The 17,575-nt window shown below is 39.5% G+C and overlaps 2 protein-coding genes across 7 annotated transcripts in view; one reads left to right on the top strand and one right to left on the bottom strand.

The window, feature by feature from the left end:
• The first annotated feature begins 40 nt into the window (after nt 1-40).
• LOC5516954 (L-gulonolactone oxidase) lies at nt 41-7,938 on the top strand. Of its 2 annotated transcripts, XM_032386991.2 has the most exons (14): nt 224-359; nt 978-1,006; nt 1,526-1,651; nt 2,213-2,307; nt 2,725-2,815; nt 3,332-3,517; nt 3,915-4,022; nt 4,345-4,424; nt 5,208-5,301; nt 5,365-5,420; nt 5,870-5,943; nt 6,064-6,151; nt 6,365-6,455; nt 6,541-7,938. In XM_032386991.2, exons 3-14 carry the CDS (start codon nt 1,616-1,618, stop codon nt 6,676-6,678), a joined length of 1,137 nt encoding a protein of 378 aa, XP_032242882.1. In that variant the 5' UTR covers nt 224-359; nt 978-1,006; nt 1,526-1,615; the 3' UTR covers nt 6,679-7,938. The 2 variants fall into 2 exon arrangements, with proteins under 2 accessions (XP_001636998.2, XP_032242882.1); XM_001636948.3 differs by lacking the exon at nt 978-1,006 and having other exon boundaries at nt 41-359.
• Nucleotides 7,939-8,364: 426 nt separating this feature from the next.
• Nucleotides 8,365-17,575, bottom strand: part of LOC5516962 (atrial natriuretic peptide receptor 1) — a 29,778-nt gene continuing 20,567 nt past the window's right edge. For all 5 annotated transcript variants that reach the window (XM_048724933.1, XM_048724936.1, XM_048724932.1 and 2 more), the window contains 10 exons: nt 17,181-17,349; nt 16,558-16,707; nt 15,870-16,053; nt 15,372-15,512; nt 14,667-14,790; nt 14,378-14,446; nt 13,951-14,125; nt 9,048-9,146; nt 8,667-8,758; nt 8,365-8,528 (listed from right to left, as the gene is read on the bottom strand). In XM_048724933.1, coding sequence (XP_048580890.1) covers nt 8,421-8,528; nt 8,667-8,758; nt 9,048-9,146; nt 13,951-14,125; nt 14,378-14,446; nt 14,667-14,790; nt 15,372-15,512; nt 15,870-16,053; nt 16,558-16,707; nt 17,181-17,349 — 1,311 coding nt within the window. In that variant the 3' untranslated portion in view covers nt 8,365-8,420. The remainder of the gene's footprint in view (nt 8,529-8,666; nt 8,759-9,047; nt 9,147-13,950; nt 14,126-14,377; nt 14,447-14,666; nt 14,791-15,371; nt 15,513-15,869; nt 16,054-16,557; nt 16,708-17,180; nt 17,350-17,575) is intronic.

Below are 17,575 nucleotides of genomic sequence, written 5' to 3'. Positions count from 1 at the left end.
TGTTCCGAGAATCTTCGGGATATTTCCGGAAGGCGGTTCTTCTCTCGCTGTTCAAGTCTATTCGCCATGCCATGCGAGGAGTTTGACTCGTTACTATTCTTACCTCACTTACTCTTCTTCCATAACGAAAGTCCTAGCCTTTTGTAAGCTCACGAAATATTTCCACTGGAATTTGTAAAGAGCTACAAGACCTTTTAGCGCTCGAGCCTTACTTTCCTCCATTCGACATGTCAAGCTTGGAAGCAAAGAAGGTTTTGGCGCGAGGAAAAAAGGGACACCGGTTTACCAACTGGTCTACTACATATTCTTGCTCCCCTGAATTATACTTCGAGCCAGAATCCACCGATGAAATACGGCAGGTAAAGAGTTGGATCGTTTCTTGATACAATTCAGCTACATTGATAATGTAAAACATATGAAAGTAAAAACATGCACGTCTGCACATGTTGAGCTTATGTCATTAGTGCTCTTTTACTGTTTTTTTATTTTTATTAAGCTTATACTTAAGTCATAATACTTGTCAAATTAATTTAAGTTCGGTGATTTTAAAGCACGTTTATTTTATTTATTTATTTTTTTTGTATTTATTTAAAGCCACATTGTCACCAGTTTATTTCCGAAGGTATTAGAATCCGAGATGTTTAACAGGCCCTCCGCTCTAAATTATCAATCGCATCCTCAAAAAAAAACTTCCAATGGACACACTAGTTTCAATATTTTTAAACATTTTTTTTCCGTTTTCCGTTAAAAATCATCAGAGATTGTTACGTAATTGACCGGAAGTGTAAACTGGTGACAATGCGGCTTTAAGTACTTCTTTTTGTGACAATGTTGCTAGTGTTTGCTAAAATGTAATGATTTTGTGGTAATGTTGACTAATACCTTTTTTCATTATTTAAGTAGGAAAAAAAGCTTTATTCAAGCACAGTGAAACTTGCCTAAATAAGACATTCATTTTCATTAACTTTTATTTACAGGAAAACCTGCATCAGGGGCAGATTTAGGGGTAGGCCGAGTGGGTCTCCGGCCCCCTTATTTTCAGACATTTGTCAAAAAATATATATATATTTTGGAATTTGTGGATCCACCCCTGTGCATAATACCACAATGTAGAGACCCATACCTCAACGGAGGGAGTTAGAAATTCTCGTGGAATTCTTGACTTCCAAAAGCTACAAAGCCTTTTTTTTTATATAAACACTGTATTTCAGCTCAATTTGGGGATTGAAATTTTTAATGTGTAGGAGCCTGTGCAGGGAGGGGCATTGATCTTTTCTGAAATTCTGCAATGATTTTCAAATACTTTCCAGTAGAATTACAAAACAGATATATGAGAGACAAAAATCATATGACACACAACTCTTATCAATCCCTTTGAAGATTTCTGTCAAAATTAATTCAAGTACAACAGGCTGCATCACTATGACTTGACCAGTTAAAGCTCAACTTTGTGATTGGAGTATTATTTATTCAAATTTAATATATTACTTCTATTTATTTATTCACATCCTTTTGTTTTCAACAGATTTTGCTAATTGCAAAGGAGCTCCATAAGCGTGTGCGTGTGGTAGGGTCTGGCTACTCCCCGTCTGATCTTGCTTGTACCCCAGAGTATATGATGAGTTTGAAGAAATACAAAGCTGTTTTAGAGGTGCAGTTAATCACAGTTGTTATCCTGTTATCTTAAGGCAATCATTTTAGTCTATGACCATTAGCATCTTGTCATCATTGTTTGCGGCTGCGGTCATCATCACCGTCAACCTCTTTATGACCATCCCCTGTATATGCATGAATCGTTTAACTACCTTACATAGTACAACCCCTTTGCACTCTTCTGAATTCTGCGCTGTGCTTTGTGTCTGCCACAATGGAGCAACTACCGGTACATGTAATTTTTACTTGTACCAATTGTTATCATGTAAAAATGTTGTCAAGCATTGCTCAAGAGCTTGTGAGCAATGCATGTTTATTGGCATAAAATAAAATAAATAATAATAATAATATCAAATAAATATTGAGAGAGTAAAAGATACATTTTCTGTAGTACTAATTAGCATATTTCGTTAGCTGGCTATTAGAACTATTTGATTAGTAGATGTTGTATCAAATTAGTCTTTGCAGCTTTAAAGTGGCAATAAATATTTTAATTCCCATCTCTCCTTAGTCAATTATCTATTTTTACTGATGATTACGTCTTCCTTGTGATCTACAGATTGACCAGGAGAAACAGCAAGTAACAATGCAAGCAGGGCTCACACTCACCGAGCTCCACACCGTGTTGGACATTCATGGACTTGGATTCCCAAAGTATGGCTGCACTCACTAAATATTCACTTGCTACATAATATCTGCTGGATGACCACTTGATCCAACCTGTTTTATGCCTGGTTTTGTAGGCTAGCCAAGCTAAATGCACCTGGATAGCAGTCAAATAGAAACCATCCTACAGAGACGAGGGCTCAATCATATGTATTTCTAACATATAAGTGCAGGGAAAGTTGTAATTTCCAAAATACTGAAAGATTAAAACATTCAACAAAGTCAAAACAAAAGTGTCATATTAGTCAGACTACGTCAAGTCAGACTGCAGACTGCATCAAATAAATATGCTTATAAACTAAGTCACTTTAAGAATACTTTCCAGTACCAGTGTGTATAAATTGTGCGTAATGTTAGCTAAGTGCAGTGTTATATTGTTTGTTAAATCTCTTTTCTCCTATTCAGCCTTGGTGCAGTGTCGGGTATCTCCTGTGCTGGGGTGATCTCCACCTGTGTGCATGGAACTGGGTTCAACTATGGTCTCCTAGCAACACATGTATGTAAAATTCAATGTCATGCCTATGTTTTATTTACAACCCTCAATTATACAGCGTGCTAGTAATAAACTGGTTATGGATTCCGTTTTTAATGTGGTACACTTAAGAAATGTCTATCAGCCCTCTTTGTAATTATATTTGATAAAAAAAATCTTCGTTTGCAAAAAATATATATAATCATAGCTTTAATTAAAGTCTGTTACATAGAGTGGTTTTCAAAAACCTGTGAAATATTATTTAGTTTATTTAGTACTAATACACTGTTATGTCTTTGTCCTTTTTTTGTTCTGGCTTGGCTATTACACTTAAACAATTACATTTTGTTGCACTTGATTTTCAAAACCACTCTACTATCAATACATGTATTTGATTAAAAGTATTTCTGTCCCCTGCTTCAATTAATTACCAAATGTAAATAGAGTAAATGCCTTGCACGAGCTAGTATTGTGCATTATTTTGTAACTGCCATAATATGTTATAATAATTAGCCTTCCTTAACTTTTCCTGATTTTTAGGTTTCAAGACTGGATATAATGACGGCAAGTGGAGAAATTATCACCTGCAGTAGAATGCATAATGAAGACATCTTCAGATCTGTCATTTGTGGGATGGGTTCAGTTGGTGTTATTCTTTCCATTACATGGCAGTGTGAGAAGACCTTTAGTCTTTGCTTAAACAAGAAATCCTTCTATTTAAATGAGGTACTTCGAATTTCACAGTACAGTGTGGCACATCTTACTTAGTTGGGTAGTTGATTAGTAAAAGGATGATTCCTAATACTGTAGCAGAGGTCTCTTGAGTGCACAAATATGCTTAATGAGTGAGAACTGTTGATGTGGTATCAGTAAGAGAGGATATACACAGCTTGTGTGTTGCCTGGGCATAAGAAAAAACAGTATTCCAATGGTTTGATGCCATCTCGAAATGTGGTGGCCATACATCAAATAAAACTCACAAAAAATAGCAAAGGTCTCACCTATTTTTCATGCATGTGTCCAGAGGGGGATCCAGCTCATGTGCTTAAATTGAATTATACCACTGAATATCAATTGGATTCCTGTTGACACCTATGCAGCAGTACTGTTCATTACCTTGTAGATGCTTGAGGACTTGGAGGCACAGCTTGTGTCCTGTGATCACTTCAAGTTCTTTTGGTATCCACACACTGACAAAGTTGTTGCAGAATATGCAAGTAGAACAACAAGGGTATGCTATCATCCATTTTACTTGGTATCTACTGTTAGCTCACCAATAATATAGAAAGTGTATTTATATGTTTTGTCCTTTGGACATTTCATCATTTATCCACATCCAGCTCTTAGCAGAACATTTTATAAGGCCTTCATTTGTGCCTTCCATTATTATTATTATTTATTATCATATTATATCCATTATTATTTTCCTTATAGTTTTTAGATTAGTAATAGCTGTAGGGTAAAGCACCTTTCCCACTGCACCGATTTTCTAGCTATGTATGGATTATTATGTTACTGGGAATTAAGTGTATCTGTTATTTTCTTTTTCTTAGGGCCATACTCCTCCACAGAATAGCTGGTTTAGGGACATGTTGATTGGGTTTTATTTGCTGGAGTTTCTTTACTGGTTAAGGCAAGTTTCTAGTAAGCCCTAGTCCTGCTTTTTTCTTTGGCTGTTATTTGAAATCATGTTTCTTATTGTTGTATTACAATGATTAGAGTTTTGTTTTTGGTGATGATGATGGTGATATGATAGGAAGCGATTAAGATGATGATGATGGTGATATGATTAGAAGCGATTAAGATGATGATGATGGTGATATGATGAGAAGCAATTAAGATGATGATGATGGTGATATGATAGGAAGCGATTAAGATGATGATGATGGTGATATGATAGGGAGCGATTAAGATGATGATGATGGTGATATGATGAGAAGCGATTAAGATGATGATGATGTTGATATGATGAGAAGCGATTAAGATGATGGTGATATGATGAGAAGCGATTAAGATGATAATGATGGTGATATGATTAGAAGCAATTAAGATGATGATGATGGTGATATGATGAGAAGCAATTAAGATAATGATGATGGTGATTAAGATGATGATGATGGTGATATGATGAGAAGCGATTAAGAAGATGATATGATGAGAAGCGATTAATATGATGATGATGGTGGTATGATGAGAAGCGATTAAGATAATGGTGGTGGTGAATAAGATGATGATGATGGTGATTAAGATTATGATGATGGTGATTATAATGAGTTTGATAGTGTTGATTTATGATCGTTATGATTGTGGTGGTTGAAGTGATGATGATGTGGGTGATAATGATCACAGATTCACATTCTTTATATGTTAAATTACAATAGAAATGTGCTTTATTATTATTTTCTTTTTTTAACAGTATTTTTATCCCAGCTCTTGTGCCTCTGATAAGCAAGTTGTATTATATGATAGCAACATCGGGTAGCAAGGAGAGAATTGACAGAAGCTACAAGGTTTGAAATCAATTTTTTGTGTGAATAAATTTGAAAGCTTTACTTACGTAATTTTCTTTGTAGATTATGAATTTTAATTGTTTGTTCAAGCAGTATGTGACAGAATGGTGTATTCCAAGGTACTTCTTTTCAATTAGTATTAAAATATTATACATTATTAAAAACAATGTAAACCATTGAAACCACTCAACACCACCATCAATTATAGATCAGTAGCATTGCCAAGATCTATTAATCTTTTTCTGTTGTAAAGGGGGTGTACACAATATCTAGCCATGCAATATAACTATAAAATTAACCAACATCACTAAACATAATTATTATCAACATAACCATCATCACCACTATCACCACAAACAACATCACCATCATGATAACCTTCTGGCCACTATCATCATCATCTTCATCATCACCATAGAAATACTTTAACGTTCCCAAGGTAAATGTTTCAGTGATTATGACAGCTTTACCTTTATTGTCATTCTGATGACAAACATGTTTGAGCACTACTTCTTTAGTACTTTAAAAATTACAGATACTCCTGTAATTCCTTTTGTGCTTTTTGTAGAAATAAAGTTGCAGATGTCTTGAGGACGTTACGAGATTGGACTGAGAAAAGTGGATACAAAGTCCATTTTCCTGGTAATATGATAACAGACCATTTGTAAGAATAACTCAATTAAGAAATAAAGTTTCTCGAGTTATTGAGGTTTCAAGGTATCAGAACTCAACTGTATTTGGTATTCAATCTTTTATTTGCAGTTGAAGTTCGCTTTGTGAAGGCTGATGATTTCTATCTGAGTCCATGCTACAAGACTGATTCCTGTTTCATTAACATCATCTGCTACAGGTTATACCCCCCTTGCTGTTTGGATCATCCTGCCACTCTATAATCCTACTATTGCCTTACAACCTAATTTGTCCCACCGACCCTGCAACTCAACTTTTTTACCATTGCCTTACTCTATTTGTTGCTTTAGTACATCCTGATAGTAATAGCTGTTTTATTTGAATCTCATTGATGATCTTTACAAATTTTTGTTTTGCCCTCTGATTATCCAAGGCCATACAACCAGTTTGTTGCCCATGATGCCTACTGGAGATTCTACGAGAACCTGATGGATTCCGTTGGAGGCAAGCCTCACTGGGCTAAGGTATAACCTTTTGTACTCTCGCTTAGGATACTTTGAGCTTTAGGCAGAAGGTTGCCCCAGGTGATAAAGTTTTTTTAAATTCTAGGCTCATAATCTGTGTGCCGCTGACATGGAAAAGAAGTACCCGATGTTCAACAAATACCGGGAAGTTTGCCAGAGGCTAGACCCACAAGGAATCCTGAGGAATTCAAATGTAGACTGCACCATTTTTGGTAAAACTTAAAAAGCAAGTGCACTGCACCATTTTTGGTAAAACTGAAGAAGCAAGTGCTTCTTCAGTAGGTAGAAGCTGGGCTTAAACGGCAAATGTTGGCAGCATGTACAAGGCTGGTGCATACTATGGCGTATGTGCAAGCACAAGCTCAAGAAAATCAAGCACAGGTACGAAAGTCCAGGTAGTTTAGTTGCGCTGTCCACTTCCTAACCCTGGCCTATGTGCGCTGTCCCTGACCCAGTGCGCAGAACAATGCAAATAATAACTCAAACACAGTTTGCGCTAGCCTTAATGTGCAATGTTCAATTGTGTTATAGTGAGCAATAGGGGAGTAAATTGCATAACGCTTGCCTCATAGTAAGAACCAGCCTCATTTCACAACGAGAGAATATTTGAAACATAATAATAATAATAGGATTGTACAATCGTCCACATATTTGTCAAGATATAATGCAGGTATCTAGCATAATGCATGTTATATAGAGCATTTGTTTGAAGAATGTTATACAGAGCATTTGTTTGAAGAAGCCATTCGTAAAGCATAATCAAAACTCAGCTTATAATGCTGGTATCGCAACGCTAGCCACAAGACATAGTTTACCAACTATTTCACAGCACCTCCAAACTTAGGAGGTTCAGACTTGTGCTAAGCAGTGTTGGCTGTAATGGCCATCATTACCGCGGTAGTCTTTCTATTTATTAGTTTATTTAATTATTATTAATTTTCTTCGTATTTACTACCCTGCATGCACTATTTAGGATGATTTTATTATTTAAACAGAGAGATGTGCGCATTAGAAAGATGTGCGTAGTATTTATTATATTTTTTGTAAACATTCTCAGCGAGAAAATCTCTCGCAGAATTATTTTTAAGACTATATAATAGAGAGCAGAACTTAATTCAAACATCCTTTTTTTCTTGGTAGTTAGAGTATATTTTTACATTTTGTCAGCCTGAAACATAATAAAATCCACAACAATTTATAAAAACTGATTACTTTTTATGTACAATTGTAGAATTTAATTGTCAATATAGCCTTGCCTAACGGTGATTGGTTTAGGACATCGTCCATAGAATACTCTGAGCAAAGTAACTTGAAAAAAAAATAATAAGAAAAATAAAATACTAGTAAGATATTGAGTTATAAGTAATAGTAATATTAATGTTGCAGTTATTTTAAAAATTATAGATCAAGGAAGAAAAAGCACCGACGACAAGTAGAAAACCAATGTAAAAGTGATAAAATAAAAAACGAAATATGCTACTTATACAGAGAATTGTCTTGACATTGTCATTTTTTGTCCTTTTTTTGCGTGACCACAGGTCCTGTGTGACGGCTTGCACGCCGTCACGAGTCCCCATAGTCCCATTGTGTGTTTTTGAACAGGCTTTCCTTGGATATCTCTGCGTTCACGATTTGGGGGAGGGGGGGGGGGGGGTTGGTTCCGTCTTTGGACATAACCCTTGTGGATTTTAATTTTCCAAGGCTTAGCCGTTTCACTACTTGTACCGTCTTTCCACGTATACAAGGTACTATGTTTGAAGAGTTTTGTTACCATTTTAGGACCTTTGTTCGTCGAGTGTGACCGCTCTGTTAGGGTTACTCTAATTTGGATTTGCCAAATGTAGCCGTTCTGTCGCGTCCACGTGATTTGTGACGTCTACAAGTGGCCTTGGTAACGTCCATTGTTTTCTTTGTACTTGTGCCTGTCGAATGCAGCAGCTCTGTTGTCTACACGTCCTTTTGGTCTTATTTGAACGTGTGTTCCTCAAGTGTGGCCGCTCTACTCAGGTCTGGCAATTTCTTGGTGAAACTGTCGCGACCGTTCAAGAAATAACTGACGACTGATCCTTTGCCCTGAGAAAACAATGGCAGAAAAATGTCTGATAATGATATTAAGATGCGAAGATGATTAAAAGAAAAAAAAAAGTTTAAATATTTCCTAGTAAAACAAACGAGTGCTACTTTGCCACTAGCATTATTTGAACACAATACCTTCATAGTTATCAGACCTCGCTCCTCTATGTAATAACCTCCAATACTGTCTAACAACAGTTTGCTCTCACCGCTCAAATGTATTCGCAGAGCTGGACAAACAGAACGCACGTAATATTAGATTCAGAGTGATTTGGAATATATTGTATTTTGTTTGGTTACTCTCTCAGTGTATTTGTTAGCCACACTTTTTTATTATAATTTTGGGAGTGCCCTCTAAAGAAAGCAAACGCAAGCGCTTGAGTTGGTCAAGCGCAAGAAATTAAGCAGTTGCGTTTTCTAGCGCTTGCATTGCAGTGACAGCCATGAAATTGTGCGTTGCGCTTACATTTGCGTCCTAGTAAAAAAAAAAACATCACAAAGAAAGACATAATCGCTTACCTAGTCCACTGGACTCCATTCTTGATGCCATGTTTACTGTATCCCCAAAAAGGCAATACCGCGGCATCTTGAGCCCGACCACCCCCGCCACACATGCACCTGGAATATTTGTAAACTTATTATTAGCGCAATCCATGGAAGGATTGGGAAGCACGGGTGGCCTAGTGTGTTAGCGCGTCGGCCTCTCACCGCTGTGGCCCAGGTTCGAATCCTGGCTCAAACTGGGGATTTTTTCCGGGTTCCTGCCTTGAATCGAATTTGTCACAAGTGAGTTGAAGTTATTCTCCCGTGTTTCCAGTCTTCTCGGATAAGGACACTAAACCGGAGGTCCCGTCTCTTAAAGCTGTACTACACTAAACCTGAACCGAAGGGACGTAAAAGAACCACTGGGGACGCAATAAACCCTCTGGCAGTGACCACCCCCAGTGACAGTGCTTACTAACCGAGGTTACACTTGAGTTGGAGCCATGCTCTGTTGTGTCAACCTTACCGCTATTTCATATGTGTAATAGTGGTAGAAGCCTTATAAAATCCTAAATCCCATGTTATTTCTGGCAATATACTGTTAAAGAGTCACTGTAAGCGCCTATTTTGTTTTTCTAGAAAAATCCAAGGTGTGAGAGAGCGAGCATCCATTTCCATCGGCTGATTTGGAAATAAAATGAGAAAAGTAAACTGCATACGGTCTAGAAAAGTTGTTCAAGTAACGAGTCTTGAGAACTACCATAACCGCCACACTCGCACTGTGAACAGGGGAACTAAAATATCTCCTGCTAGTGTGTGATCTACCCACTGGATTACATGCTAATGTGGATCTACCCACCGGAGTGCATGCCAATGTGGATCTACCCATTGGATTACATGCCAATGTGGATCTACCCATTGGATTACATGCCAATGTGGATCTACCCACTGGATTACATACCAATGTGGATCTACCCATTGGATTACATGCCAATGTGGATCTACCCTCTGGATTACATGCCAATGTGGATGTACCCACTGGATTACATGCCAATGTGGATCTAACCATTGGATTACATGTCAATGTGGGTCTACCCATTGGATTACATACCAATGTGGATCTACCCACTGGATTACATGCCAATGTGGATGTACCCACTGGATTACATGCCAATGTGGATGTACCCACTGGATTACATGCCAATGTGGATGTACCCACTGGATTACATGCCAATGTGGGTCTACCCATTGGATTACATACCAATGTGGATCTACCAATTGGATTACATGCCAATGTGGATCTACCCATTGGATTACATGCCAATGTGGATCTACCCATTGGATTACATACCAATGTGGATCTACCCACTGGATTACATGCCAGTGTGGATGTACCCACTGGATTACATGCCAATGTGGATCTACCCATTGGATTACATGCCAATGTGGATCTACCCAATGGATTACATGCCAATGTGGATGTACCCACTGGATTACATGCCAATGTGGATCTACCCACTGGATTACATGCCAATGTGGATGTACCCACTGGATTACATGCCAATGTGGGTCTACCTATTGGATTACATACCAATGTGGATCTACCCATTGGGTTACATGCCAATGTGGATCTACCCACTGGCTTACATGCCAATGTGGGTGTACCCACTGGATTACATGCCAATGTGGATCTACCCATTGGATTACATGTCAATGTGGGTCTACCCATTGGATTACATACCAATGTGGATCTACCCACTGGATTACATGCCAATGTGGATGTACCCACTGGATTACATGCCAATGTGGATCTACCCACTTGATTACATGCCAATGTGGATGTTCCCACCGGAGTGCATGCCAATGTGGATCTACCCACTGGATTACATGCCAATGTGGATGTACCCACTGGATTACATGCCAATGTGGGTCTACCTATTGGATTACATACCAATGTGGGTCTACCCATTGGATTACATACCAATGTGGATCTACTAATTGGATTACATGCCAATGTGGATCTACGCATTGGATTACATGCCAATGTGGATCTACCCATTGGATTACATACCAATGTGGATCTACCCACTGGATTACATGCCAATGTGGATGTACCCACTGGATTACATGCAAATGTGGATCTACCCATTGGATTACATGCCAATGTGGATCTACCCAATGGATTACATGCCAATGTGGATGTACCCACTGGATTACATGCCAATGTGGGTCTACCCATTGGATTACATACCAATGTGGATCTACCAATTGGATTACATGCCAATGTGGATCTACCCATTGGATTACATGCCAATGTGGATCTACCCATTGGATTACATACCAATGTGGATCTACCCACTGGATTACATGCCAGTGTGGATGTACCCACTGGATTACATGCCAATGTGGATCTACCCATTGGATTACATGCCAATGTGGATCTACCCAATGGATTACATGCCAATGTGGATGTACCCACTGGATTACATGCCAATGTGGATCTACCCACTGGATTACATGCCAATGTGGATGTACCCACTGGATTACATGCCAATGTGGGTCTACCTATTGGATTACATACCAATGTGGATCTACCCATTGGGTTACATGCCAATGTGGATCTACCCACTGGCTTACATGCCAATGTGGGTGTACCCACTGGATTACATGCCAATGTGGATCTACCCATTGGATTACATGTCAATGTGGGTCTACCCATTGGATTACATACCAATGTGGATCTACCCACTGGATTACATGCCAATGTGGATGTACCCACTGGATTACATGCCAATGTGGATCTACCCACTTGATTACATGCCAATGTGGATGTTCCCACCGGAGTGCATGCCAATGTGGATCTACCCACTGGATTACATGCCAATGTGGATGTACCCACTGGATTACATGCCAATGTGGGTCTACCTATTGGATTACATACCAATGTGGGTCTACCCATTGGATTACATACCAATGTGGATCTACTAATTGGATTACATGCCAATGTGGATCTACGCATTGGATTACATGCCAATGTGGATCTACCCATTGGATTACATACCAATGTGGATCTACCCACTGGATTACATGCCAATGTGGATGTACCCACTGGATTACATGCAAATGTGGATCTACCCATTGGATTACATGCCAATGTGGATCTACCCAATGGATTACATGCCAATGTGGATGTACCCACTGGATTACATGCCAATGTGGATCTACCCACTGGATTACATGCCAATGTGGATGTACCCACTGGATTACATGCCAATGTGGGTCTACCTATTGGATTACATACCAATGTGGATCTACCCATTGGGTTACATGCCAATGTGGATCTACCCACTGGCTTACATGCCAATGTGGGTGTACCCACTGGATTACATGCCAATGTGGATCTACCCATTGGATTACATGTCAATGTGGGTCTACCCATTGGATTACATACCAATGTGGATCTACCCACTGGATTACATGCCAATGTGGATGTACCCACTGGATTACATGCCAATGTGGATCTACCCACTTGATTACATGCCAATGTGGATGTACCCACCGGAGTGCATGCCAATGTGGATCTACCCACTGGATTACATGCCAATGTGGATCTACCCATTGGATTACATGTCAATGTTTATCTACCTACTGGATTACATGCCAATGTGGATCTACCCACTGGATTACATGCCAATGTGGATATACCCATTGGATTACATGCCAATTTGGATCTACCCACTGGATTACATGCCAATGTGAATCTACCCATTGGATTACATGCCAATGTGGATCTACCCGTTGTATTACATGCCAATGTGGATCTACCTACTGGATTACATGCCGATGTGGATGTACCCAACGGAGTGCAAGCCAATGTGGATCTACCCACTGGATTACATGCCAATGTGGATCTACCCATTGGATTACATGTCAATGTTTATCTACCTACTGGATTACATGCCAATGTGGATCTACCTACTGGATTACATGCCAATGTGGATATACCCATTGGATTACATGCCAATGTGGATCTACCCACTGGATTACATGCCAATGTGAATCTACCCATTGGATTACATGCCAATGTGGATCTACCCATTGTATTACATGCCAATGTGGATCTACCTACTGGATTACATGCCAATGTGGATCTACCCATTGGATTACATGCCAATGTGGATCTATCCATTGGATTACATACCAATGTGGATCTACCCATTGGATTACATACCAATGTGGATCTACCCATTGGATTACATGCCAATGTGGATCTACCAATTGGATTACATGCCAATGTGGGTCTACCCATTGGATTACATGCCAATGTGGATCTACCAATTGGATTACATGCCAATGTGGATGTACCCACTGGATTACATGCCAATGTGGATCTACCCACTGGATTACATGCCAATGTGGATCTACCCATTGGATTACATGTCAATGTTTATCTACCTACTGGATTACATGCCAATGTGGATCTACCTACTGGATTACATGCCAATGTGGATATACCCATTGGATTACATGCCAATGTGGATCTACCCACTGGATTACATGCCAATGTGAATCTACCCATTGGATTACATGCCAATGTGGATCTACCCATTGTATTACATGCCAATGTGGATCTACCTACTGGATTACATGCCAATGTGGATCTACCCATTGGATTACATGCCAATGTGGATCTATCCATTGGATTACATACCAATGTGGATCTACCCATTGGATTACATACCAATGTGGATCTACCCATTGGATTACATGCCAATGTGGATCTACCAATTGGATTACATGCCAATGTGGGTCTACCCATTGGATTACATGCCAATGTGGATCTACCAATTGGATTACATGCCAATGTGGATGTACCCACTGGATTACATGCCAATGTGGATCTACCCATTGGATTACATGCCAATGTGGATCTACTCACCGGAGTGCATGCCAATGCGAAGCTGTAGTTGCTGCCCTGGTCTATGTCTGATGGTAAATGTACTCATATCACTCAGCAAGTCTAGCGACATGTTGGCGATCTCGCCCGCATGTCGGACGCCATTACGCTCTGGAAGACCGGACACTACCATGTAAGAGTCCCCTATTGTCTCCACCTAAAAATCATATTACAGGATTCTGTCAAAGTTTAGCTACCTGCAATAGCAACATCAATGTGTGCCGTGTTATAGGATGCTGCGTGTTTAGGAAATTAGTAAATTAATAAAAAAAAGATGAAGTACTTCGGCAGCTTATTATTCTTTTAGCCAGGCGATTTTATTGTTCTAGAAGACGTCGTCGGTCAAGGCCGAGTAAAGCTGGCTATCGCCAACGACTGCCACAAAGTGTCAAAATTAGTCATGATCTACCTTGTAGACGTCGTGGCTGTCGATGATTTTGTCGAAACACGTATAAAGATCATTGAGCAGGTTAACTACCTGAAACAATAGGAGTGACACTTTGATAAGCATTGAATTTATATTTAGTACGAGCTTTTAAAACAGCAACAACTTTTAAGATATTTTTAAGGGAAGAATCTAAAATACAGTTGCATTCATGTTAAGAAATCCGCAGTAGAAACCCCAAGACTAGGGACTGGAAAAAGGAGTGGTTTTAAACAATGGCTAGAATTTTGGGATCCTTGTAACAAAATGTTACCTCAAGCGGTGTGCTTTCTGAAGCTAATGTTGTGAACGAGACGATGTCACTGAAGAAGATCGTGACCGAGTCAAACGACTCTGCTGTAATCGGCTGTCCTTGCTTGAGCTGTTCTGCTACTGTCCTGCGTGAAAAAAAATACGTAATTGTTTTTACGGTGATCTTCAGAAGGAGATAACAAAATTAATTCTGTTTGTCAAGATGAAAATATTTTCCAGTCTACAGGTATTATCATCAAAAATCACCACCACCATAATTATCATCTTTACCATCTTCAATTACAACGATATCATCATCATTTCCAACATCATCGTCCTCGTTATCATGTGAATCATCACCATCATCACATGATTTCTTCGAGCAGTTCACAATTTCAAGACTAGTAATACTATTGCAAGAGGAATCAATGGTTTGTAAACATAATGTACAGTATAGTTGTACATTTCATCCGGTATTTCCTCTTCCGGAACAACACCATAAAAAGCAGAACTGCGGTTCTTTTTCTTAACTTGTCATCTTTCATCCTGTCTGTGCTGAGCAGTATTCTACGCCACAACGCAACTATTAAAGCTTTACATAGGCAAAGGTTGTTTCTCACCAGGGATGCAAGCCTAAGTTCAAAGCAAGTACTTTTCCGATTCTCATGGCACTTATTTTCTTGCTCTTGGGCTTGCGTTCAGGTAAAGACCTAGGTGTGGTTCTTACCTCGGCAACATTCTGTACAGCAGCGCATCCGTTCTTAGCTTTTCTTCTTCCAGTTGGTGTGTCCTCTCTCTAACCAAGTCCTCCAGGTGGTCCGTATACCGCTCCATCATGGCGATCATGTTGTCCATGATATTCACGTCCCTAGGAGAGTGGCAGACGCTTTAACCAATAAAGCCGCTATTTTACGCTCCTAAATAATACTGGCTCATGCAAAGGATTCATTTCCATCGGTTTCTGAATTGCTTTCGATGTTTGCTTGTTTTGAAAGTAAAAAATATCATATCTATTTTATTTGTCCCCGATCCACATGCTAATAGCGATGCAGATTTCCGATACGGATTTGTCATTAAAGGATCAATAAAAAAATAATATTGAATATTAACAATTACAAAATAACAATGTTTTACAATAAGGGTTTTAAACATTATTTAGCCTTTTCGAAAAATGCCAAGATTAAGGGATGATTGTAAAGCAGCTATGTAGTAGATCTTGCCTTACCGTCCTTTGTTGATTTTCTTTAGCCTGCGTAGAATGGAGAAGAAGTTAGGCCGTAAAGCAGGGCTTTCCTCCCAGCATTCCTGCATCAAATGTATGTACGCTATATTCGATGGATTGCTAGTCTCTGCGTAAACGTTTGGACGGAATGGCGGTACCTCCCCTTGACGCACTCTGGATACTATCGCTACGGGCAAAAGTTTGGACGAATTAGATCCTCAAACAAGAGGCATCTAACCCCACCTTACAGCATAAGGAGCTGGGAACGACTAACGGAGTATCACGAGCTCTTATGTTTTCAGCGTTTGGTATTGTCACCTCACCTTACCCTGCGTTTGTTATCTTACCCTTATCTTATCTCACATTACCCTCACCTGTGCCTTATGTTTCTTATTTCACACTAAGCATCCTCTTTCTATCTTACTTCATCTCATACTCACACTTACTTACATCCTACTATCACATTTCACTACCTCACCTTATCTTTCTTATTCCACCTAACCATCCTAAGCCTATGTTACTCTTTCTTACCTATCCTCACCTCACCTCACATTACCTCACCCTACCCTATGTTTCTTATCCCACCTATCCATCCTCGCCCTATCTTATCTATCCTCACCTCACATTATTACCTCATCCTACCCTAGCCTAACTTCCTCACCTCATCCAATCTTACCCTAGCTTGCCTTACCTTTCGCTTCCATGAACTGCTCTGTGCAGTAAGGAAGTCCTCGAAGAAGGATCTCTTGAAGTATAATCCCATAACTAAACACATCCCCTGGCTGTGATTTTCCCGGTCTTTCCGGGTCGGTAAGATTTTCAGGAGCGCACCACAATAGCTCTACAAAAGAATGACGTCCGACTTCATTTTACATCCAAAATAGAAGGCTAAGACAAGGTTACACATGAGGCACTAGCGACGACGCCATAACCATAAGTACAGTAAGTAAGTGAAGTAACCTTATGACCGAGTATGGAAATTTTGATATAGTCGTTGAAAATGCCCCGTTCGAGTCGATAACATGAAGAATTCTCCAGTTTGTCGATATGTTCCTCACGTGAGCTCATGTCGTTTGTTATATCCTCTCTACAGTGGCCCACGAAGACAAGTAGACTAAGGGATTTTGAAACACATTCTTATCGATCCGGACACCAAAGTAAACTAAGCTAAACTAAGGTTTCTATACCATACCTTAAAATATCAATTCAACATTTTTAACTGGTTAAAAGTTATTTTAGCCTCCTAGCGAGCCTCGTGGGGCCTAGGGAAGCGTGGTCCCTAAGAACGGCGCGTAGGAGGCTTAAGTTACTTACGATTGTACAGAAAATCAAAGCCCAACTCCATATCGGGTGCCTGTCCATCCTTGAACTTTCTGAGACCAAAGTCACTAATTTTGCAAACCCAGCGACTGTCAATGACACAATTGGACGACTTGAGGTTGCCGTGCACAGATATTGGACTCTTGTGCAGATACAGCATACCCTAGATAGAACAAGTAGCTAGTCAAACATCCCCTAATAGAACAAGTAGCTAGTCAAACATCCCCTAGATAGAACAAGTAGCTAGTCAAACATCTCCTAGATAGAACAAGCAGCTGGTCAAACATCCCCTAGATAGAACAAGCAGCTGGTCAAACATCCCCTAGATAGAAAAAGTAGCTAGTCAAACATCTTCTAGATAGAACAAGTAGCTGGTCAAACATCCGCTA

This window comes from Nematostella vectensis, chromosome 3 (assembly GCF_932526225.1).
Source record: "Nematostella vectensis chromosome 3, jaNemVect1.1, whole genome shotgun sequence".
Lineage (NCBI taxonomy): Eukaryota > Metazoa > Cnidaria > Anthozoa > Actiniaria > Edwardsiidae > Nematostella > Nematostella vectensis.
Note: the sequence above shows the minus strand (reverse complement) of the source record. Positions and strands in the feature narration are given on the sequence as shown.